At 44.8% G+C, this 24,430-nt stretch overlaps 1 protein-coding gene across 1 annotated transcript in view; it reads right to left on the reverse strand.

The window, feature by feature from the left end:
- Positions 1-24,430, reverse strand: part of LOC112238794 (neurexin-3b-like) — a 448,602-nt gene that overhangs the window by 131,442 nt on the left and 292,730 nt on the right. Inside the window, exon 16 of the mRNA XM_042300534.1 lies at positions 13,420-13,601. Within this exon, the coding sequence (XP_042156468.1) occupies positions 13,420-13,601 (182 nt within the window). The remainder of the gene's footprint in view (positions 1-13,419; positions 13,602-24,430) is intronic.

Below are 24,430 nucleotides of genomic sequence, written 5' to 3' on the forward strand. Positions count from 1 at the left end.
ACCTTGCTACTGATGAGTGTCAGATGCACTGGGATTTACAACAGATACTCTGAGACTCATAGAGCTGATACCTTATACAGAGAAGAGAAGTGAATTGATCAGCTGGGATGTACAGTACACAAAATGATCAAAAGTATTGCCGAACATCTCATTCCAAAATCATGGGCATTATTGTGGAGTTGGTCCCCACATCCACTCGTCGGGGAAGCCTTTCCACTAAATGTTGAAAACATTGCCACGGGAACTTGCTGCCATTCAGCCACAAGCATTAGTGAGGTTGGGTACTGATGTTGGGCAATTAGGCCTGGCTTGCAGTCTGCATTCCATTTCATCCCAAAGTTGTTTGATGTGGTTGAGGTCAGGGCTCTGTGCCGGCCAGTCAAGTTCTTCAAAACCGATCTCGACAAACCATTTCTGTATGGACTCGCTTTGTGAACAAGAGCACTGTCATGCTGAAACAGGAAAGGGCCTTCCCTGAACTGTTGCCACAAAGTTGGACGCACAGAATGATCTAGAATGTCATTGTATGCTGTAGCGTTAACATTTTTGGGGCTTAGCCCGAACAATAGAAAATAGTCCCAGACCATTTTTCCTCCTTCACCAAATTTTTTGCTACGCATTGGGGCAGGTAACGTTCTCCTGGCATCCACCAAACCCAGATTCGTCTGTCAGGCTGTCAGATGGTGAAGCTTGTTTCATCACTCCAGAGAAAGTGTTTCCACTGGTCCAGAGTCCAATGGTGGTGAACTTTACACCACTCCAGCTGACACTTGGCATTATGCATGGTGGTCTTAGGCTTGTGTGCGGCTGCTCGACCATGGAAACCCATTTCATGAAGCTCCCGACGAATAGTTCTTGTGCTGTTGTTGCTTCCAGAGGCAGTTTGGATCTCTGTAGTGAGTGTTGCAACCGAGGACAGACGATCGTCGGCGGTCTTGTTCTGTGAGCTTGTGTGGCCTACCAGTTCACGGCTGAGCCGTTGTTGCCCCTGGACATTTCCACTTCATAATAACAGCACTTCCAGTCGACCGGGGCATCTCTAGCGAGGTAGAAATCTGACACACTGACTTGTTGGAAAGGTTGCACCCTATAACGGTGCCATGTTGAAAGTCACTGAGCTCTTCAATAAGACCATTCTACTGCCAACATTTGTCTATTGAGATTGCATGGATGTGTCTCATTCTGTCTCTAAGAGGGTCTCTAAGAGGGACAACAACACTACTTGACAAAATAACAAAGTACTAGTTAAATGTGAAATTCAGTGGCATATCTATGGTGCCAACACACGTCCACCGAGGCTAGTCTGATCCTGAATTTACTCATATATTTCCATCCTGTGAGAGACGCAGACTCGGTCTCGACCTTTAAGTCTTTATTGAAGACTCATCTCTTCAGTAGGCAGCAGGTCCTATGATCGACTGTATTCTGGCCCAGGAGGGTGAACGGAAAGGCACTGGAGCAACAAACTGCCCTTGCTGTCTCTGCCTGGCCGGTTCCTCTCTCTCCACTGGGATTCTCTGCCTTTAACCCTATTACAGGGGCTGAGTCACTGGCTAACTGGTGCTCTTCCGTACCGTCCCTAGGAGGGGTACGCCACTTGAGTGGGTTGAGTCACTGATGTGATCTTCCTGTCCAGGATGGTGCCTCCCTTTGGGGGTGATGCTGGCCATTTTTGAACATCTTGGCCATGTTCTGTTATTATCTCCACCCAGCACAGTCAGAAGAGGACTGGCCACCACACGTAGCCTGGTTCCTCTCTAGGTTTCTTCATGGTTCCGGCCTTTCTAAGGAGTTTTTCCTAGCCACCGTGCTTCTACACCTGCATTGCTTGCTGTTTGGGGTTTTAGGCTGGGTTTCTATACAGCACTTTGAGATATCAGCTGATGCAAGAAGGGATTTATAAATACATTAAAATTATTGATTGATTGATCCTTCCTTCTCTCTCTTTCTTCTTCTCTTTCTCTCCCTTTCTCCCCCTCTTCTTACTCAATCTCCCCCTACTTCCCCACCCTCCCTCCCTCCCTCCCCTCCCTCCCTCCCTCCCTCCCTCCCTCCCTCCCTCCCTCCCTCCCTCCCTCCCCCTCCCTCCCTCCCTCCCTCCCTCCCTCCCTCCCTCCCTCCCTCTCCTACTAAAGGTAATGTGAAGTCATGCATTTACAACAGAGCTGCTTTGGAACACAGCCATCTGTCCACCATGTTGTCGAAGAGCAATGTAAAGTTTAAAAAAAACAGACACTGTGTTTCTCTTTGAACTGTTTTCATCGTGGACCATGAACATGTAGATCAAGGGGACTTGCATAGGGCTGGGGCCAGAACCAGGGGGAAACAACGTAATTATCTCTCTCGCTCGCTCTCTCGCTCTCCTGGAGAAGTTGGCAGACTCAGCATGCTATATTACCTTTCCCAGAGTGCATTGGTGTCGGGGTGTGTTTGACTGAAAGCCACATCTCCCCTTGGAACCCTCAGATCATGTTTGGAGTGTCAGTACCGCAGTTCCACTGTGTTTGTGTTCTTGTAGACAACATGTTTGTATGTGTGACTCTAAGAGCATAAGGTCTCTGTAGCGATAGCGTCAGACAACACGGCTGGAGAGTGTGTGGGAATGTTTCAGGAGGATAGCGAAAAGGATGGTTGGCTGCCGAACAACGTCTTCAATTATTGATCAACACGGTGCCCAAATCCCATGTCCCAGTTCCATAATATCCTCTATGTCAACACCGGAGTGGAACTGCTGTCACAGCCAATATTAACACTCAGTCACATGACAAAGGCCTAGTTTCATTCTATATGATATTTAGCTGATGATGATACAAATGGACTGCCATCACTCAATCACCTCATTACAAATTGACTGCCATCACTCAATCACCTCATTACAAATGGACTGCCATCACTCAATCACCTCATTACAAATGGACTGCCATCACTCATCTACCTCAGTACAAATGGACTGCCATCACTCAATCACCTCATTACAAATGGACTGCAATCACTCATCTACCTCAGTACAAATGGACTGCCTTCACTCAATCACCTCATTACAAATGGACTGCCATCACTCAATCACCTCATTACAAATGGACTGCAATCACTCATCTACCTCATTACAAATGGACTGCCATCACTCAATCACCTCATTACAAATGGACTGCAATCACTCATCTACCTCAGTACAAATGGACTGCCATCACTCAATCACCTCATTACAAATGGACTGCCATCACTCAATCACCTCATTACAAATGGACTGCCATCACTCATCTACCTCAATACAAATGGACTACCATCACTCATCTACCTCAATACAAATGGACTGCCATCACTCATCTACCTCAATACAAATGGACTGCCATCACTCATCTACCTCAGAGGCTATGTCAAGTCAGTATAACATGGATCATACAGTGATGTCTTTATACAGTTAAAGTGAGTATATCGCAATCTCTCTCCATATTTCCTTGGAGAGAAAAGGATATGAAAGAGTAATATTACAGAGACTGATGATATCAGGCTCATGAGTAATAACCATGCCAATGCTGATCTTTTCCACTGAGGTACTGGAACCTCAATATAGACCAATACATCTTACACAAACACACGCACATACATACACACACACACACCAGGTCAACCGGCCCTGTGTGCCTCTCGTCTTATCCCCCTGATATCACTGACGGTTCCAAAATTACACCCTATTCCCTACATTGTACAACACCGGCTCCGACTCTCGTCAGATGTGGCAGGGCTTGCAAACTATACAGACTACAAAGGGAAGCAAAGCAACGAGCTGCCCAGTGACACAAGCCTACTAGATGAAATAAATATCTTCTATGCTCGCTTCGAGGCAAGCAACACTGAAGCATACATGAGAGCATCAGATGTTCCAGACGACTGTGTGATCAAATCAAATCAAATGTATTTATATGGCCCTTCTTAAATCAGCTGATATCTCAAAGTGCTGTACAGAAACCCAGCCTAAAACCACAAACATCAAGCAATGCAGGTGTAGAAGACTCATCTCTTCAGTGGGTCATATGATTGAGTGTAGTCTGGCCCAGGAGTGTGTGAAGGTGAACGGAAGGGCTCTGGAGCAACGAACCGCCCTTGCTGTCTCTGCCTGGCCGGTTCCCCTCTTTCCACTGGGATTCTCTGCCTCTAATCCTATTACAGGGGCTGAGTCACTGGTACTGGTGCTCTTTCATGCCATCCCTAGGAGGGGTGCTTCACTGGAGTGGGTTGAGTCACTGATGTGATATTCCTGTCTGGGATGGTGCCCCCCCTTGGGTTGTGCCGTGGCGGAGATCTTTGTGGGCTATACTCGGCCTTGTCTCAGGATAGTAAGTTGGTGGTTGAAGATATTCCTCTAGTGGTGTGGGGGCTGTGCTTTGGCAAAGTGGGTGGGGTTATATCTTTCCTTTTTGGCCCTGTCCGGGGGTATCATCGGATGGGGCCACAGTGTCTCCTGACCCCTCCTGTCTCAGCCTCCAGTATTTATGCTGCAGTAGTTTATGTGTTGGGGGGCTAGGGTTAGTTTGTTATATCTGGAGTACTTCTTCTGTCTTATCCGGTATCCTGTGTGAATTTAAGTATGCTCTCTCTAATTCTCTCTTTCTCTCTTTCTTTCTCTTTCTCGGAGGACCTGAGCCCTAGGACCATGCCTCAGGACTATCTGGCATGATGACTCCTTGCTGTCCCCAGTCCACCTGGCCATGCTGCTGCTCCAGTTTCAACTGTTTTGCCTGCGGCTATGGAATCCTGACCTGTTCACCGGACGTGCTACCTGTCCCAGACCATGTTGGCCATGTTCAGTTATAATCTCCACCCGGCACAGCCAGAAGAGGACTGGCCACCCCTCATAGCCTAGTTCCTCTCTAGGTTTTTTCCTAGGTTTTGGCCTTTCTAGTGAGTTTTTCCTAGCCAATGTGCTTCAACACCTGCATTGCATGCTGTTTGAGGTTTTAGGCTGGGTTTCTGTACAGCACTTTGAGATATCAACTGATGTACGAAGGGCTATTTTTATAAATTTGATGATGATGAGAAGCACAGTGGCTAGGAAAAACCTGACGGTTGAATAACTGTCTGGTATAGCAACTGCTCCGCCTCCGACCGCAAGGCACTACAAAGGATAGTGCGTCCTGCCCAGTACATCACTGGGGCCAAGCTTCCTGGCATCCAAGACCTCCATTCCAGGCGGTGTCAAAGTAAGGTCCAAAACAGTGCAAATAATCCAGCCAACCTAGTCACCCAGGGCCTCAACATCATGTTCTAAAACTGTTGTGAGCAGAACCTAAGCAATCAGCATTAACTACTAGCAAGTGATGGCATTCACAGCCGACCTCTCAGACGAGCTCCAGCTAGCCGTTTCTACACAATAGGATGCATGTTCTCTTGTCTGGGCTTTTCAATTACCCACAACTTTTTCCATCTGAATCAAAGTGGGGAGGCTCAAGCGGGTAATGGAATTCATTGTGCGATTGCAGCATTAAAAAGCCTGTCTGATTGCCTGGTACTGTATGCTGGATCTGAAGGCTCCTTGGAAGGGTGGGAGAGAGACTGGGAGGGAGGGAGAATGGGAGGGAGGGAGGGAGAATGGGAGGGAGAATGGGAGAGAGGGAGAATGGGAGGGAGGGAGAGAGAGAGATAGGGAGGGAGGGAGGGCGGAAGGCAGAATGGGAGAATGGGAGTGAGGGCGAGACAGTGTATATTGAAGTGTTAGAGTTGTCAGGGAGGAGAGGAGTTGAGGGAAGAAGAGCAGGAGAGGCGAGGAAGATAGGAGAGGAGAAGATGGGAGGAGTGTGTGTTGAAACAGCCTCTCAGTGATGTATGTGACGAGGAACCTATGGGTTTGGCTCATGAAGACAACAGATAGAAATAGGTAATGGAGTAAAGAAACAAATACAACCAGATACAGCCCTGTGCTGTCCAACATGGTCTATTTATTGACTATTGTTAGGTTCTTATTTTCAGAGTAAATAACTCAACGGACGCAAGAGAAGCTTAACCAAGTTTAATTCTTCCCAAAGTGTCGATACAGCTGCATTCAGACATCACGTTTCCACCACCACAAGGTATATATACTCCAATTTAGGCACTCCTCCTCCTCTCCAGTCCTTCCATCTGTTATGGTCCGACAGGAAGAGGAAGTGATGTGTTAATAAACCATTCCTTCTCCCTTAAGGTCACCTGACCTCAACCCCTTGATGTCTAATCCAAAACTCTCCACCTGTATCACCTATAGTATTCCTGTGACTGCCTCCTGTCCACCCAGCACATTCCAAAGCCATCTGTCTCCTACAGATAACCATTAACTTCTGATGTAACAACCAGTCTCTATAGTATTACTGATGTAATAACCATTCTCTATCATTCAGATACTATAGTATTACTATAACCAGTCTCACCCCCCAGATACTATAGTATTACTGATGTACCAACCATTCTCTATCACCCCTCAGATACTATAGTATTACTACAACCAGTCTCTATCACTCAGATACTATAGTATTACTGATGTAATAACCATTCTCTATCACTCAGATACTATAGTATTACTACAACCAGTCTCACCCCCCAGATACTATAGTATTACTGATGTACCAACCATTCTCTATCTCTCCTCAGATACTATAGTATTACTGATGTACCAACCAGTCTCTATCACCCCCCAGATACTATAGTATTACTGATGTACCAACCATTCTCTATCTCTCCCCAGATACTATAGTACTACTGATGTACCAACCAGTCTATCACTCAAGATACTATAGTATTACTGATGTACCAACCAGTCTCACCCCCCAGATACTATAGTATTACTGATGTACCAACCATTCTCTATCACCCCCCAGATACTATAGTACTACTGATGTACCAACCAGTCTATCACTCAAGATACTATAGTATTACTGATGTACCAACCAGTCTCACCCCCCAGATACTATAGTATTACTGATGTACCAACCATTCTCTATCACTCAGGTACTATAGTATTACTGATGTACCAACTATTCTCTATCACTCCTCAGATACTATAGTATTACTTCTGATCTACTGTATCATGTCTCTAGTATAGAAATGTTAAACGTTTACTCCAGAATCCAACACTATATACACCAGAAGATATGTTCCTCATCACAACACCGAGACATCTGAACACCAACGTGCACAGAAATACCCATCTCTTTTTAGACTATGTCTCAAAAGGATTTAGTGCCGAGGTATACTCTCTCTCCTCTCCCTCTCCCTCTCCCTCTTCCTCTCCCTCTCCCTCTCCCTCTCCTCTCTCCCTCTCCCTCTCCCTCTCCCTCCCTCTCCCTCTTCCTCTCCCTCTCCCTCTCCCTCTCCTCTCCCTCTCCCTCTCCCTCTCCCTCTCCCTCTCCCTCTTCCTCTCCCTCTCCCTCTCCCTCTCCCTCTCCCTCTCCCTCTTCCTCTCCCTCTTCCTCTCTGTCTGTGTGGCATGTCCTGGGTAAGCTTTACCTGCAGCTATCTACATTCCCTGGCGTGATACTGTGTGAGTCACTAGCAACACATCAGTCCCTGGGCTGCAGGGGGCTTTATTATGGGTTTAAGAGGAGAGGGGACATACAGTACAGTGCTTATACAATCTTCTAGAACACACCACAACACGCAGTGACCATGCTACAAGTTATAGCGCTTCACCGGTGATTCCTCGCGGTAGGTTTAATCACATTTTAAACAGTTCATTTTAAAATGTTGCTGTGCTGCTATAAAACTCTGAGCTGTTGTTATCAAAGTGTTAATACAGTAAGCTTCTTGGCTGGAGCATCTGTAACTATGGAAACGCTCAGTGCTTTTCTGTTTTATGCTTTGCATAAGCAGTAGTCCTTAAACGGTCTATACCAATTTGAGAAAAATGGGTATTAACGGTTCTCTAGTCTATAATGAGGGAATTATTCAGAGCGTCCTAGAGCTCAGCCATTTAAATCGTCCATTTTATTAGATTATTAGACAAACTGGATAAGAAACAATGTGATAATTTCAGCTCGACCAAAACAAGCCTTGAGCTAGCTGTTCAGAGACAGAGAGTGAGAGAGAGAGATGGAGAGAGAAAGAGTGAGCGAGAGGCGGAGAGAGAGAGTGATTAAAATTAGGCCTCTGAATCTTTACTCTCTTTATAAGAACTTGTCATTACTGCTACCCAAATCATCAAGCAAAAAATATACCATTACATCAGATGTTACTTGTACAGAAACATAGAAATAGAATGACTAGAACGACCACAACAGGATATTTATTTCCTATTTCTATGGTACCAACTAGCCTTACCAACAGCTTTTGTATAATATCAAGGCATAATACAAATAGATGCTTTAAAGATTAGAGGATTACAGAAATAAAACGTAATTAATAGTTTGCGTGACTCCAATTACTTAAAAACCAGATAACGCCTGTTCTCTGTACCTTTTCCAATTCCATTCTTCGTTCTCATTATAAACCTATCAGCTCCAAAGAGCAGTCCCACAGAGCCCTGTCGGCCATGTCTCAGCCATGTCTCGACCATGTCTCGGCCATGTCTCGGCCATGTCTCGGCCATGTCTCGGCCATGTCTCGGCCATGTTTCGGCCATGTCTCGGCCATGTCTCGACCATGTCTCGGCAATGTCTCGGCCATATCTCGGCCATGTCTCGGCCATGTCTCTGCCATGTCTCGGCCATGTCTCGGCCATGTCTCGACCATGTCTCGGCCATGTCTCGGCCATGTCTCGGCCATGTCTCGACCATGTCTCGGCCATGTCTCGGCCATGTCTCGGCCATGTCTCGACCATGTCTCGGCCATGTCTCGACCATGTCTCGGCCATGTCTCGGCCATGTCGCGACCATGTCTCGGCCATGGTAGCTAGCTAATCTTCAACGTCCTACCGTGTGCTGTTGCACCGCGGCTGATCCTACAACAACATCAGCTTACTGTCCTAAAGGCTAAAGGATCCCTGAGGGTCTGGATAATTGGGGAAGACCTTTGGTTAGACTTTAGTCCGGTCACTGCGCCCGCACACACACACACACACGCACACGCACACGCACGCACACACACACACACACATACACACACGCACACACACAAGCGCACACGCACACACACACAAGCGCACACGCACACACACACACAAGCGCACACGCACAAACACGCACACACATACAGACACGCATGCGCACATGCACATACACACGTGCACTCACACACACACAAGACAAGCACACACACATACTGTAATACTTGTACCCTTTTCTATTTGATTGAGCAGCAGCTGCCATTTTGAATAATTATCTATAATGGATCATGGATGGATAATGGCTTTATTGAAGGCACTGTGTTTGGAGGTCTTGGGCTATCAATGAGCTAAGGTCATTCTTATCTAACCTTTACGTAAGTCATTGAGAACCAATTCTATTCTACAACAATTTGCTGACATTTCCATTCAACCATTATAGGATGTAAATACAGTGGGGAAAACAATTATTTTAAACACTGCCCGATTTTGCAAGTTTTCCTACTTACAAAGCATGTAGAGGTCTGTAATTTTTATCATAGGTATACTTATAATTAATTTGTATTTTATTGCATGACATAAGTTTGATCACCTACCAACCAGTAAGAATTCCGGCTCTCACAGACCTGTTAGTTTTTCTTTAAGAATCCCTCCTGTTCTCCACTCATTACCTGTATTAACTGCACCTGTTTGAACTCGTTACCTGTATAAAAGACACCTGTCCACACACTCAATCAAACAGACTCCAACCTCTCCACAATGGCTAAGACCAGAGAGCTGTGTTAGGACATCAGGGTTAAAATTGTAGACCTGCACAAGGCTGGGATGGGCTACAGGACAATAGGCAAGTAGCTTGCTGAGAAGGCAATAACTGTTGGTGCAATTATTAGAAAATGGAAGACGTTCAAGATGACGGTCAATCACCCTCGGTCTGGGGCTCCATGCAAGATCTCACTTCGTAGGGCATCAATGATCATGAGGAAGGTGAGGGATCAGCCCAGAACTACACAGCAGGACCTGGTCAATGACCTGAAGAAAGCTGAACCATTAGTAACACACTACGCCGTCATGGATTAAAATCCTGCAGCACACGCAAGCTCCCCCTGCTCAAGCCAGCGCATGTCCAGGCCCATCTGAAGTTTGCCAATGACCATCTGGATGATCCAGAGGAGGAATGGGAGAAGGTCATGTGGTCTGATGAGACAAAAATAGAGCTTTTTGGTCTAAATTCCACTCGCTGTGTTTGGAGGAAGAAGGATGAGTACAACCCCAAGAACACCAACCCAACCGTGAAGCATGGAGGTGGAAACATCATTCTTTAGAGATGATTTTCTGCAAAGGGAATAGGACGACTGCACTGTATTGAGGGGAGGATGGATGGGGCCATCTATCGCGAGATCTTGGCCAACAACCTCCTTCCTTCAGTAAGAGCATTGAAGATGGGTCGTGGCTGGGTCTTCCAGCATGACAACGACCCGAAACACACAGCCAGGGCAACTAAGGAGTGGCTCCGTAAAAAGCATCTCAAGGTCCTGGAGTGGCCTAGCCAGTCTTCAGACCTGAACCCAAGAGAAAATCTTTGGAGGGAGCTGAAAGTCCGTATTGCCCAGAGACAGCCCCGAAACCTGAAGGATCTGGAGAAGGTCTGTATGGAGGAGTGGGCCAAAATCCCTGCTGCAGTGTGTGCAAACCTGATCAAGAACTACAGGAAACTTATGATCTCTGTAATTGCAAACAAAGGTTTCTGTACCAAATATTAAGTTCTGCTTTTCCGATGTATCAAATACTTATGTCATGCAAATGAATTACTTAAAAATCATACAATGCGCCTCCCGAGTGGCGCAGTGGTTAAGGGTGCTGTACTGCAGTGCCAGCTGTGCCATCAGAGACTCTGGGTTCCCACCCAGGCTCTGTCGTATCCGGCCGCGACCGGGAGATCCGTGGGGCGACGCACAATTGGCCTAGCGTCGTCTGGGTTAGGGAGGGCTTGGCCGGTAGGGATGTCTTTGTCTCATCGCGCACCAGCGACTCCTGTGGCGGGCCGGGCGCAGTGCGCGCTAACCAAGGTTGCCAGGTGCACAGTGTTTCCTCTGACACATTGGTGCGGCTGGCTTCCAGGTTGGATGCACACTGTGTTAAGAAGCAGTACGGCTGGTTGGGTTGTGTATCGGAGGACGCATGACTTTCAACCTTCGTCTCTCCCGAGCCCGTTCGGGAGTTGTAGCGATGAGATAAGATAGTAGCTACTACAACAATTGGATACCACGAAATTGGGGAGAAAAAAGGGGATAAAAAAAAATAATAATAATAATAAATATAATAATAATAAATAAATAAATCATACAATGTGATTTTCTGGATTTTAAAATTACAGACCTCTACATGCTTTGTAAGTAGGAAAACTTGCTAAATCGGCAGTGTATCAAATACTTGTTCTCCCCACTGTATATACAGTACATCTCTTAAAATCTACAAGAGAGACCTATTGGAATTATCAGTGAAATAATTAGCCTGTGTTAAAATGGAAGGCATACTATGAATATTTGTGGCATTAATTTGTAAAATACAATTATATTTTACAATAAATTAATTTGTGATCTGTCAGGAATGAAAACCTTTGCTGCTAACAACTTGGAGGCAATTTAAAACAGTTGAAGCTTGGCTGGAGAAAGACAGTCAGCTCTGATTTTAAAAAATGCTTTGATTTCCTTCCTATCGAGGTTTCTGCATTTACCAAACCAGATGAAGTGAGGAGAGGCATTTTCCATCTTTTCATCTCTGAACCCACTCCTCTTCTTTTCCTCCCTTCCTTCTCTCTCTCTCACTCGCTCTCTCTCTCTCTCGCTCTCTCGCTCTCTCTCTCGCTCTCTCGCTCTCTCGCTCTCTCTCTCGCTCTTTCTCTCTCTCGCTCTCTCTCTCTCCCTCTCTCTCTCGCTTTCTCTCGCTCTCTCTCTCTCTCTCTCACTCTCTCTCTCTCTCTCCTCTCTCTCTCTCTCTCTCTCTCTCCCTCTTACTCTCTCGCTCTCTCGCTCCTGTTTCTCTCTCTCTCTCTCTCTCTCTCTCTCTCTCTCTCTCTCTCTCTCTCTCTCTCTCTCTCTCACTCTCTCTCTCTCTCTCTCTCTCTCTCTCTCTCTCTCCCTCTCACTCTCTCGCTCTTGTTTCTCTCTCTCAGACACACATTACTGTAGACTGTAAAGCAGCTGAAATCGGTGCATGGCCTTCATGTTGTGTGAACAGATGGCGAGGTTGGAGCAGTGTACATCCAACAGCTCGTTGCAACACGCTCACTTCAGAGATGAGGGGAGTCTTTAAGGAGAGACAGGCACTCAATCTGTTGGCGCAGTAGTATCCTTTCTTCATCCCTGTCTCCCTCTCTCCTCAACATCACTGCTTTCACACCACATCAACATTCCTCTGCCACCTTTCCAAGGAAGTTTCTACAGTTGGTGGCCATCTTTTCTGATTATTATGTAAATAAGTAAACAACAACTACAACAGCATAAGGACGTCATGAGATATGAATGCTGGGATGCACAGCTGATTCACACAGGGTTTCCATGACACAGTGACACACGTGTCAGACAGACATGGTTTTTAGTAACTGTTTATTAAGATTCACTTCGTTGTGAGAGAATTGTGTGACAGATAACTGTAGAAGACAAGGGACGTACTATGTATGTATTATAGATGTGCCTCTGTTAGAAACGTACGATCTGATTCAACCATTTTCATTGTGGGTCACGGTTTAGAAACATCACAACAGTTTAACTCCAGTCCTGGAGTCAATCAATGAAGTACTTATCAGCTTAGAACCAGGGAGAAGCATCAGTAACTGAAATAACAGTTTAAAACCAGGGAGAAGCATCAGTAACTGAAATATTAGTTTAGAACCAGGGAGAAGCATCAGAAACTGAAATAACAGTTTAGAACCAGGGAGAAGCATCAGTCAATGAAGTACTTATCAGTTTAGAACCAGGGAGAAGCATCAGTAACTGAAATATTAGTTTAGAACCAGGGAGAAGCATCAGTAACTGAAATATTAGTTTAGAACCAGGGAGAAGCATCAGAAACTGAAATATCAGTTTAGAACCAGGGAGAAGCATCAGAAACTGAAATATCAGTTTAGAACCAGGGAGAAGCATCAGAAACTGAAATATCAGCTTAGAACCAGGGAGAAGGGAAATTACTTGAACTACTACAGTCAGGAGTCTCTGTAAATACACCGAGGCCCCTGAAAACCTAGCAAATTTAGTAGTGAAACTAACAATGTAGTGCTGGATGTCATCTCCCTGCCGGGGGTTAGATAGGAGCACAGTGCAGACTGAATGGTTAGTCCCATGTGGCTCAGTTTGTAGAGCATGGCACTTGCAAAAGCTATAGGGCACACAGTAGTAGTCTAAAAGATAGCTTACGATGTGTAGCATGATGTAGTCCCCTAGTCGTGGAGCGCTGTCGATGCGAACCAGGATTCCATCCTTGATGGTGGTGCTGAAGCCCACAGCCAGACGGTCAGTACGCGTGCTGGGTCTCTCGTTGTTAGGCCACGTATACGTGATCAGACCCCCGCCCTTACCGAAGATATAGGTGGTACCAGCTGCAGAGAGACAGGGAGAGAGATGTTTTAGAAAAACTATATTGGTACATTTCAGCTAATGTAGATAGCAAAATCAATGCCCAAGTTGAAAAACATCACCTCATGGAAAGAGAGAGAGGGAGAGAGGGGTTGAAAGGGAGAGAGAGAGATACTGAGAGAGAGAGAGAGCGAGAGACCGAGAGAGAAAGAGAGACCGAGAGAGAGACTGAGAGAGAAAGAGAGAGAGAGATACTGAGAGAGAAAGAGAGCGAGAGACAGAGAGAAAGAGAGACCGAGAGAGAGAGACTGAGTGAGAAAGAGAGAGAGTGAGAGAGACTGAGAGAGAAAGAGAGAGAGACTGAGAGACTGAAAGAGAAAAAGAGAGGTACAAGCTTATTGGTCTAGAACACAACTACTTGGGATCAACCCATGACATGAATTGAACTTGGAATTGGCCACAGAAATCTGAATTTGAATTGAAATGGAATTAAAGGAAGTAGAATTGAATTAAAACCAATTCAAATAAATTCAACTGAGACATGTAACATATTAGTCTCATTCCTTTGACCAATACCTCAATACATTTAATATTTCAAATATTAGGTTGATGATAACTCTGTATTTTTGTCATGGGATGTTAGGTTGTTCCGTTCCATTCTGGAGTGTTTTAACTTAATGCATTCTGGGATATATACAGTACGTGTATTTTTTAAATGTAATAACATCCAAGTGAATTATGAACAACCTACACAACCTACACAATTACATAACAATATTTTCAGACCACTGTAATTATTTAAAACTTTAAAGAATTTGTTTAAAAAAATGAAATGTAAGAATGTAACAACATAGTATTGGTAACTATAAATTCTGTCAGAAATAAATGTGATTTATGGAATACATTATCCATTTGAATTTAAATTAATTAACATCTGTGGGGTTTGGCCAATTCAAAATCAATTCAAATTCAAGAATGGAATTGGAATTTAAGACCAATTTCCAACTCAATTCAGAAATGACCCCAACCCAGACACCAGGGATGGTGCGGTCACATTTCACATTTGTCCTCCAAAGTGGATTCACCTTGTTTGGGATAAAGGCCATAAAACCAAATCCTCCCACATCACTTAGTCAATGGTGTAAAGGCAAGTCCTCCATGTTCTAAATACTAATCTTATTCAGAAAGTCTACCACATGAGGTGGGAGACGACAGATCCCAGGGTGCATTTTCTGACCTAAAGCAACTCTTTAAAATAGTCCCTGCCTGGGAATAACAGGCGCAGAGGCCAACAATCGAATAAGTCTCCCAATCCTCATGTATTAAACATAAGCCTGAAAACCAAGAACAAAGGCTGGTAGTAGGAAAAAAAATCGAAGAACCTTCCTCTGGTTTAATATAACATATGCAGAGTGAGAAAAAGTGTAGAAAGCCTGAAATACATTGTCTACTAGAGAGAGAGAGAGAGACACACAGACAGGCAGGCAGACAGACAGGCAGACAGACAGGCAGACAGACAGACAGACAGACAGACAGACAGACAGACAGACAGACAGACAGACAGACAGACAGACAGACAGACAGACAGACAGACAGACAGACAGGCAGACAGACAGACAGGCAGACAGGCAGGCAGACAGACAGACAGACAGACAGACAGACAGACAGACAGACAGACAGACAGACAGACAGACAGACAGACAGACAGACAGACAGACAGACAGACAGACAGACAGACAGACAGACAGACAGACAGACAGACACTGACAGCAAGAAAGACAGACAGAGAGAGACACATACAGAGAGAGATACAGACAGAGATAGACACAGACAGAGAGAGACACAGAGATAGACACAGACAGAGATAGACACAGACAGAGAGAGACACAGACAAAGAGAGACACAGACAGACAGAGAGACAGACAGAGAGAGACACAGACATAGAGAGAGAGACACAGACAGAGACACAGAAAGAGACACAGAAAGAGACACAGAGAGAGACATAGGCAGACAGAGACATAGGCAGACAGAGACACAGACAGAGACACACAAAGAGATAAACACAGACAGAGATAGACACAGCCAGAGAGAGACACAGACAGAGAGAAACACAGACAGAGAGAGACACAGACAAAGAGAGACAGACAGAGATAGACAGAGAGAGACAGATGGAGGTAGACACAGACAGACAGAGATACAGACAGAGATAGACACAGACAGAGAGAGACACAGACTGAGAGAGACACAGACAGAGATAGACACAGACAGACACGAGACACAGACAGAGAGAGATACAGACAGAGATAGACACAGACAGATATACACAGACTGAGATAGACACAGACAGAGAGAGACACAGACAGTGAAAGACACAGACAGAGAGAGAGATACACAGAGAGAGAGACACAGACAGAGACATAGAAAGAGACACAGAAAGAGACACAGACACAGAGAGACACATAGGCAGACGGAGACACAGACATAGACACACACAGAGATAAACACAGACAGAGATAGACACAGCCAGTGAGAGAGACACAGACAGAGATAGACACAGCCAGAGAGAAACACAGACAGAGTGAGACACAGACAGAGAGAGACACAGACAGAGAGAGAGAGACACACAGTCAGAGATAGACACAGACAGACAGAGACACAGACAGACAGAGAAAGACACAGACAGACAGAGATGGACATAGACATAGATAGACACAGACAGATAGAGAGAGACACAGGGACAGAGAGAGAGCCACACAGACAGAGATAGACACAGACAGAGAGAGAGAGACACACAGTCAGAGATAGACACAGACAGACATATAGAGAGAAATTCAAAGTTAGGGTGCATTGTATTTAAACCCACAAAACAGCCCGCATAAGACATCACTATTAAACGGTCAGGATCTATAGAAATCCTCAGCCAGCTCACTCACTGTAAACATCATCAAGAGATCAAAGAGACCTTTAGCAGAGTGCCTGATAGATCAATAGGCTGGAGCTACTGTTTGGACAGAGCTATTCACAACCACTCGGGCTCTGACGGGCTGTGTATACGTGTGTGTGTGGGTGTGAGTGTTTGTGTGTTTGTATGTGGGTGTGTGTGTATGCATGTAGCAAGAACCACAGTGCAGACTGAAGGCGATGCCAGATAAAACTTGCGGGGGGTCAATTGCTAGTTTAATAGAGAATGTGGCCTTCCTCCCCATCTCTCCATCAGTGTATTACTGATCCAGCTCTCAATCTTTCACCTCCAACATCTGTCTGAGTTGCCAGAAACAATCTGGTCTGTCTGAGTGGCCAGAAGCAATCTGGTCTCTCTGAGTGGTCAGAAACAATCTGGTCTGTCTGAGTGGCCAGAAACAATCTGGTCTGTCTGAGTGGCCAGAAACAATCTGGTCTGTCTGAGTGGCCAGAAACAATCTGGTCTCTCTGAGTGGTCAGAAACAATCTGGTCTCTCTGAGTGGTCAGAAACAATCTGGTCTCTCTGAGTGGTCAGAAACAATCTGGTCTCTCTGAGTGGTCAGAAACAATCTGGTTTGTCCTGCAGACTGAAGACCCAAGAGACTCAGAAACATACGGATGTAGAGCGAGAGGGAAGAAAGAGAGAGAGGGAAGAGAAAGAGCAAGCGAGAGAGAGAGAGAGAGAGAGAGAGAGACAGAGAGAGAGAGAGAGTCAGGAGGGAAAGAGAGAGAGAGACAGGAGGGAGAGAAAGAGAGGAGAGACAGAATAGGAGAGAGAGAATAGAGGGATGGAGAGAATAGAGAGAGAAAGAGAGAGATGTGATCGAATCCACCAGGTAACTGTCTCGAACCTGCCTTCAGGCACAGAGTTAAGACCATGTAATAAACACACTCTTCTGGAACCTATTGGACTTGATTAGACACTATTAGATGTTTTGTAAGCCCAAGCCAGAACAGTCCATAGGGAAGGCGCCTATGTCCTGTTTCTATAGCATGAGGCAGCATAATGTACAGACGTGGACAGGACACTAATGTGAGATGTTTTAGACTTACATGTAACATACATATTTATCTTCAGCCCTACATATTGTATACAACGAGCATTCTTCAAAATGGTATAGTTCACAAAGCCCAGGAAGCTCTGGCTCATACTGTTAGACAGTGAGACAGCTGTAAGCCTTCAGCTAGGTCAGGCTGGATCTGGCCTTGCTTTGTCATACCTGAAATGTTCCCTCCCTCCCTCCCAGCTGAATTCAGATCAGCCGTGGAGTAAAATGTAGCTATAGTGTGCGCGTATGGACTATATGTGTGTGTGTGTGTGTGTTGTGTGTGTGTGTGTGTGTGTGTGTGTGAGAGTGTGCGCGCTAAGGTTCAGTATTTTTCTGTGGCTAACATAGGTTATTTTTGAATGTTTTATTATTTTTTTATTTTTTTCATTGAATATCTGAAACACAATACCCACACCAAGAAGAAAAAATACAAATAAAAAATACAATGAATTACATTCCCCCACCCCCAAGAACCCCCAGTGCACCAACAACCAAGAGAATGAACCCCACCCCCAAGAACCCCCAGTGCACCAACAACCAAGAGAATGAACCCCACCCCCAAGAACCCCGTGCACCAACAACCAAGAGAATGAACCCCACCCCCAAGAACCCCCAGTGCACCAACAACCAAGAGAATGAACCCCACCCCCAAGAACCCCCAGTGCACCAACAACCAAGAGAATGAACCCCAGTGCACCCCCAAGAACCCCCAGTGCACCAACAACCAAGAGAATGAACCCCACCCCCAAGAACCCCCAGTGCACCAACAACCAAGAGAATGAACCCCAGTGCACCCCCAAGAGAAGAACCCCCCCCCAGTGCACCAACAACCAAGAGAATGAACCCCACCCCCAAGAACCCCCAGTGCACCAACAACCAAGAGAATGAACCCCACCCCCAAGAACCCCCAGTGCACCAACAACCAAGAGAATGAACCCCACCCCCAAGAACCCCCAGTGCACCAACAACCAAGAGAATGAACCCCACCCCCAAGAACCCCCAGTGCACCAACAACCAAGAGAATGAACCCCACCCCCAAGAACCCCCAGTGCACCAACAACCAAGAGAATGAACCCCACCCCCAAGAACCCCAGTGCACCAACAACCAAGAGAAGAACCCCCCCCAGTGCACCAACAACCAAGAGAATGAACCCCACCCCCAAGAACCCCCAGTGCACCAACAACCAAGAGAATGAACCCCACCCCCAAGAACCCCCAGTGCACCAACAACCAAGAGAATGAACCCCACCCCCAAGAACCCCCAGTGCACCAACAACCAAGAGAATGAACCCCACCCCCAAGAACCCCCAGTGCACCCCCAAGAACCCCAAGAACCCCAGTGCACCAACAACCAAGAGAATGAACCCCACCCCAAGAACCCCCAGTGCACCAACAACCAAGAGAATGAACCCCACCCCCAAGAACCCCCAGTGCACCAACAACCAAGAGAATGAACCCCACCCCCAAGAACCCCCAGTGCACCAACAACCAAGAGAATGAACCCCACCCCCAAGAACCCCCAGTGCACCAACAACCAAGAGAATGAACCCCACCCCCAAGAAACCCCAGTGCACCAACAACCAAGAGAATGAACCCCACCCCCAAGAACCCCCAGTGCACCAACAACCAAGAGAATGAACCCCACCCCCAAGAACCCCCAGTGCACCAACAACCAAGAGAATGAACCCCACCCCCAAGAACCCCCAGTGCACCAACAACCAAGAGAATGAACCCCACCCCCCCCCAAGAACCCCCCAGTGCACCAAGAACCAAGAGAACAACCAAGAACCCCACCCCCAAGAAACCCCCAGTGCACCAACAACCAAGAGAATGAACCCCACCCCCAAGAACCCCCAGTGCACCAACAACCAAGAGAATGAACCCCACCCCCAAGAACCCCCAGTGCACCAACAACCAAGAGAATGAACCCCACCCCCAAGAACCCCCAGTGCACCAACAACCAAGAGAATGAACCCCACCCCCAAGAACCCCAGTGCACCAACAACCAAGAGAATGAACCCCACCCCCAAGAACCCCCAGTGCACCAACAACCAAGAGAATGAACCCCACCCCCCCCAAGAACCCCCAGTGCACCAACAACCAAGAGAATGAACCCCACCCCCAAGAACCCCCAGTGCACCAACAACCAAGAGAATGAACCCCACCCCCAAGAAGTGCACCCCCAGAACCCCACCCCCAAGAACCCCCAGTGCACCAACAACCAAGAGAATGAACCCCACCCCCAAGAACCCCCAGTGCACCAACAACCAAGAGAATGAACCCCACCCCCAAGAACCCCCAGTGCACCAACAACCAAGAGAATGAACCCCACCCCCAAGAACCCCAGTGCACCAACAACCAAGAGAATGAACCCCACCCCCAAGAACCCCAGTGCACCAACAACCAAGAGAATGAACCCCACCCCCAAGAACCCCCAGTGCACCAACAACCAAGAGAATGAACAAACGAGAAAAAAGGAAAAAACTGAAGAAAACAGCAAACAAAGCAAAAATTTAAAATTTAAAGAATTGTAAAAATGGTATTAATTAAAAAATGTTATAAATTAAAACAAAGGACATCAAGGACAACTGAAATCATAACAGCAATGCCAACTGTATATGTTTGAGTGCATGTCTGGCACTATTACATGTATGTGTGTGTTCTTGTATGTGTTTATTTGAATGAGAGTGTATATGCATGTGTAAAAACACCTGCACGGCATCAGCCTCAGGCAAACCGACCTTAGTTGTAAAAACACTGCCCCTCAGTGTCATTCAAACAAGCTTTTAATGATGTTTATTTGTACTTTTTTTTGTAACTTTTACCTTTGACCATCTGTCTCTCACACAGCAACTCCACTCCCACTTGTCTCCAATTCCACATCCCAACCCTCAGCTTCCCTCAGCCCATCCCATCTATCTCTGCTGGTCACCCTCAGCCCATCCCATCTATCTCTGCTGGTCACCCTCAGCCCATCCCATCTATCTCTGCTGGTCACCCTCAGCCCATCCCATCTATCTCTGCTGGCCATCCACTTTGGGTTTGTATGCAACACATATCTTTCACCTATGCTGTGATGTTTAACGTACAATTTCAATCTATTTAATCAAATAGAATTCACAGACTGTGAGTTGAAGATAAATACTTTTACTAAGAGTATTAGTATATTAGTAATTGACTGACCCAAGAGAGAATACAGTAGACGGCACACGTCAAATGTATGACCCTATGTCATGGGTCACGTGGTGCATGGCCATATATGGGCATCTTGTCAGGGCAGTTATCAAGTGCTCTAAGGAGTGCCCATATATGGGCATCCTGTCAGGGCAGTTATCAAGTGCTCTAAGGAGTGCCCATATATGGGCATCCTGTCAGGACATCCTGTCGTCCGTTCTCACGCCTTAGAGTGTTAATGTTTGCATATAGTTGCATATAGAAGCTGTCACACTTTAGAGTTAGTGTTTATTTAACAAGATGCATCTGTGTATGTTAAAGCATGTGTTTGCAGTTGATCTATCCTGGGGTGTGTGTGTGTGTGCGTGTGTGTGTGTGTATACAATTGTGTTTCAAAACAATGTTTTTTCGAGGTGTGTGTGTGTCTGTGTCTGAGGGATGTGTGTGTGTGTGTGTGTGTGTCTCTGCAGGCTTGTTTGAAACAATGTTTTTTTAACTAAACTTTTCAACAATAAGAGGGCATATATAACATACCGATACCCAAACAACAGGTGATTTTTCCTAGGTTGGGGATAAAAAAAAATATTTAAAAAATTATTTTTACCCCTTACACCCCAAAGGAGATCTGCTCTCCAGGGGGTGGCTGTCACAGTCAATCATGCCATCCTCTTTTTGAAAGGGTAGTTATACTCTTTAAGTTGGGCCTTTTGCTTATGACTTAAATAGATTCATTTTCTACCCCACTTAATAACTAATGCAGTGGGCTAAATCAAGTGTTTCTTGGTGGTCTTAAACAAATCTACTGTGAAACAAAAGTGTACACTTCACACAGATGTTTATTGACTTCAAAATAAATAATATAAAGTTATTATTATTATCAGAAGCTTGATAATTATGACATAGGGTCATAAATCACACGTTGACGTGTGCCATCTACTCTATTCTCTCTCATATAGATTAATGAGCCAAATCACTTTTTCCCTGCGAATCATTCTATTTGCACATTCAGATCGAAATGTTAGTTCATTAATATCATCACACCTTTTGAGTTTCTTTGTCCATGACATAAAACTATTCTAAAGAATTGAAGAAATAGGTTCTAGCTACATTTGTTTTATTCCCTTGCCTGTTTGCCTGTGAGCCAACGCCACAGATGTTAGAAAATTGAGACAAGATCTTATGTGTGTAGTAAATCTGAGTAGGTTGATGTGTATGATATTGGATGTGATATAGTGAGAGTGTGTACAACATCTGTATAAGAGTAAGACTATAATGTGTGATGTCCAAATAATTAATAACTTTACCAATTTGCATGGTTGAGTATCTAGGTGTGTAACATGTAGTCCGTATAGCCTTAATATTGATACGATAATTGTAATCCATATAGTATCATTGTATCATATTTACCTTTAACATCAATGAAAAACACATCCCAGCATTTCCATAGCAATTGACGTTTCACATGATCATGAAAAAGGCATTACTCTAGAGACGACTCCACTACAGTACAAATGTATTCCATACAATATGTTATTATTCCCCAACGCCCCTATTCTGATATCTTCCCCTTGCTTGTTGTAAACATATAATAACTTGTAGACAAATACATAAAAAAGATAGACAAACAGTAAACACATTCAATTATAAAACAGTTCTCGACAATAGAGAGACAGAGAGAAGTGTCATGATGTTGGCCTGGGGATAGGTTTATGACAGTCATAAATACCTCTTCCCCCCTTTTGCCTCTCTCTACCTTACTGATGTGACATTTGAAAACCCCTTGGTTAACATAGAGATTCTGGGAACATCAGCAGGTGGGGGGAAATGAACTATATTCTGGTAATCTGACCAATTGAACATATGCGGTGGTACTTAATGAATATGATGTCAGTTTGGTTGTCATCTGAGACATTCTCATCAATGATGAGATGACAAACTCTACAGTGGAAAGTCTGCACATCAGAGTTATCGGATTCACATGGAATTGTTGTTCAATTTAAATGTTTGAATATAACTATTGGTGAAGAGATGAAATGTAATTTTAGCTTCCAAATGAGAGATTTGGGTTTTTATAAGGTTAGGGCTCTGCTTAATCAGTGGCCCGTTCCTGTGAAGAGACATTGGCTATAAAACTTTTCAAACACGCCCTTTCTTCCTATATAAAGCCTTGACGAAAATATCACCTCCCGTTCCAAGTAGGTGAGGTCTGCAGCCTCTGCGTTAAAAGGACTAGCATGTCAACTACAGAACTAAGCCAACCTCAGCGTGAGCTTTGTTTTGAGAATGGTATGAACTTTGAACTCTTATTCACTACAGAAGTGATACCTCCCACCAGTTGAGTTAGCAACAGCAGCTGCAAACATAGGCAAGGAAAGAACAGACAGAGTATCCCGTCTATCACACAACAACGTTACTACAACGTATTCAATTGACCACCAGAGACATTCTTCAAAGGACAAAGACTCGGTTTGGCAACACGGCCTTCCATTTACCACCAACCTACCGAAGCGCAGCTCAGAGTAAATATTTATTGTATTTTCCTTTTCCAAATGGGCGGTAATTTAGAATGCATAAGATATTGTATTTACGATAGCACAGCTTCTCCCTGTGTTCCTCAGTCTTCCCTCTCTTTCACTCAAACCCAGCCCCTTTTCTTTTGTGTAACCAGCTGTCATATCTGTTCCGCCTAAGGACGTTTTCCTTTATGATGTAATTTGTAATCAAGTTATGATTTAGTTATGTGTATGTGTAATTCTGTGTGATTAGTTAGGTATTTAATAAATAAATAGTTAAACCCAATTTTGCATTGCTGATTCAACTTGTTAGCCAGGGTTCGTGAAGACTTTCAGATGAGACTGAATTAAGGTGACGATTATTATTGACTGCTATTGATGTAAAATATTACTAGGTCTTTAAGAGTTTATTCGGAAGATAACAGCTCTATAAATATTATTTTGTGGTGCCCCGACTCTCTAGTTAATTACATTTACATGATTAGCTCAATCAGGTAATATTAATTACGGTGAATGTATTTTATAGAATAGCATGTCATATCACTTAATCTGGCAAAGCCAAAGACACAACAGAAGAGAAGAGAAAAAAGAGAAAGAGATAGTGAGAGAAGAGAGCGAGATCAGGTGTGTGTGTGTGTATGTATTAGTCCGTATGTGTAAGCGAGCATGTAATTGAGTAATGTAATGTGTGCTCACACATCTTTTCCAATGTTACATGGATTCCAGCCAGAGCACTAGCCTCTGCTTAAACGGTAAATAAATTGTCAGTGTCTGTAGATTCATCTGTTTTTCTTTTTTTTTTGTCGGGTTAAAGTTCTTTTGTTTAGTTGGATCTTTTCGTGATGGAGTATGTTGTTCCTCCGTAGAGTAAAGCTGTTGGTACTTGTCGATTTCCCTCAGGATCTCCTCAGTATCCAGGTTGACTCTTTCATGCAACCAGTTGTTTTATGAAAAGATAACAATGAGTCTTTCCCACGACAACGACAGGTGTCTGTAGTCCCAGCCGTAAAGGCTAATGGCATCGTGGAATCCTTAGCAACACAATTTTAGATCTGATTAAATAGATTTAATTAAACATGTTTTATATAAACAACAAACCAAGTGTAGACAGTACAATGTTCTGTTGTGCTCTGATGACGTATCTGATGACAGAT

This window comes from Oncorhynchus tshawytscha, linkage group LG18, assembly GCF_018296145.1.
Source record: "Oncorhynchus tshawytscha isolate Ot180627B linkage group LG18, Otsh_v2.0, whole genome shotgun sequence".
Taxonomy (NCBI): domain Eukaryota; kingdom Metazoa; phylum Chordata; class Actinopteri; order Salmoniformes; family Salmonidae; genus Oncorhynchus; species Oncorhynchus tshawytscha.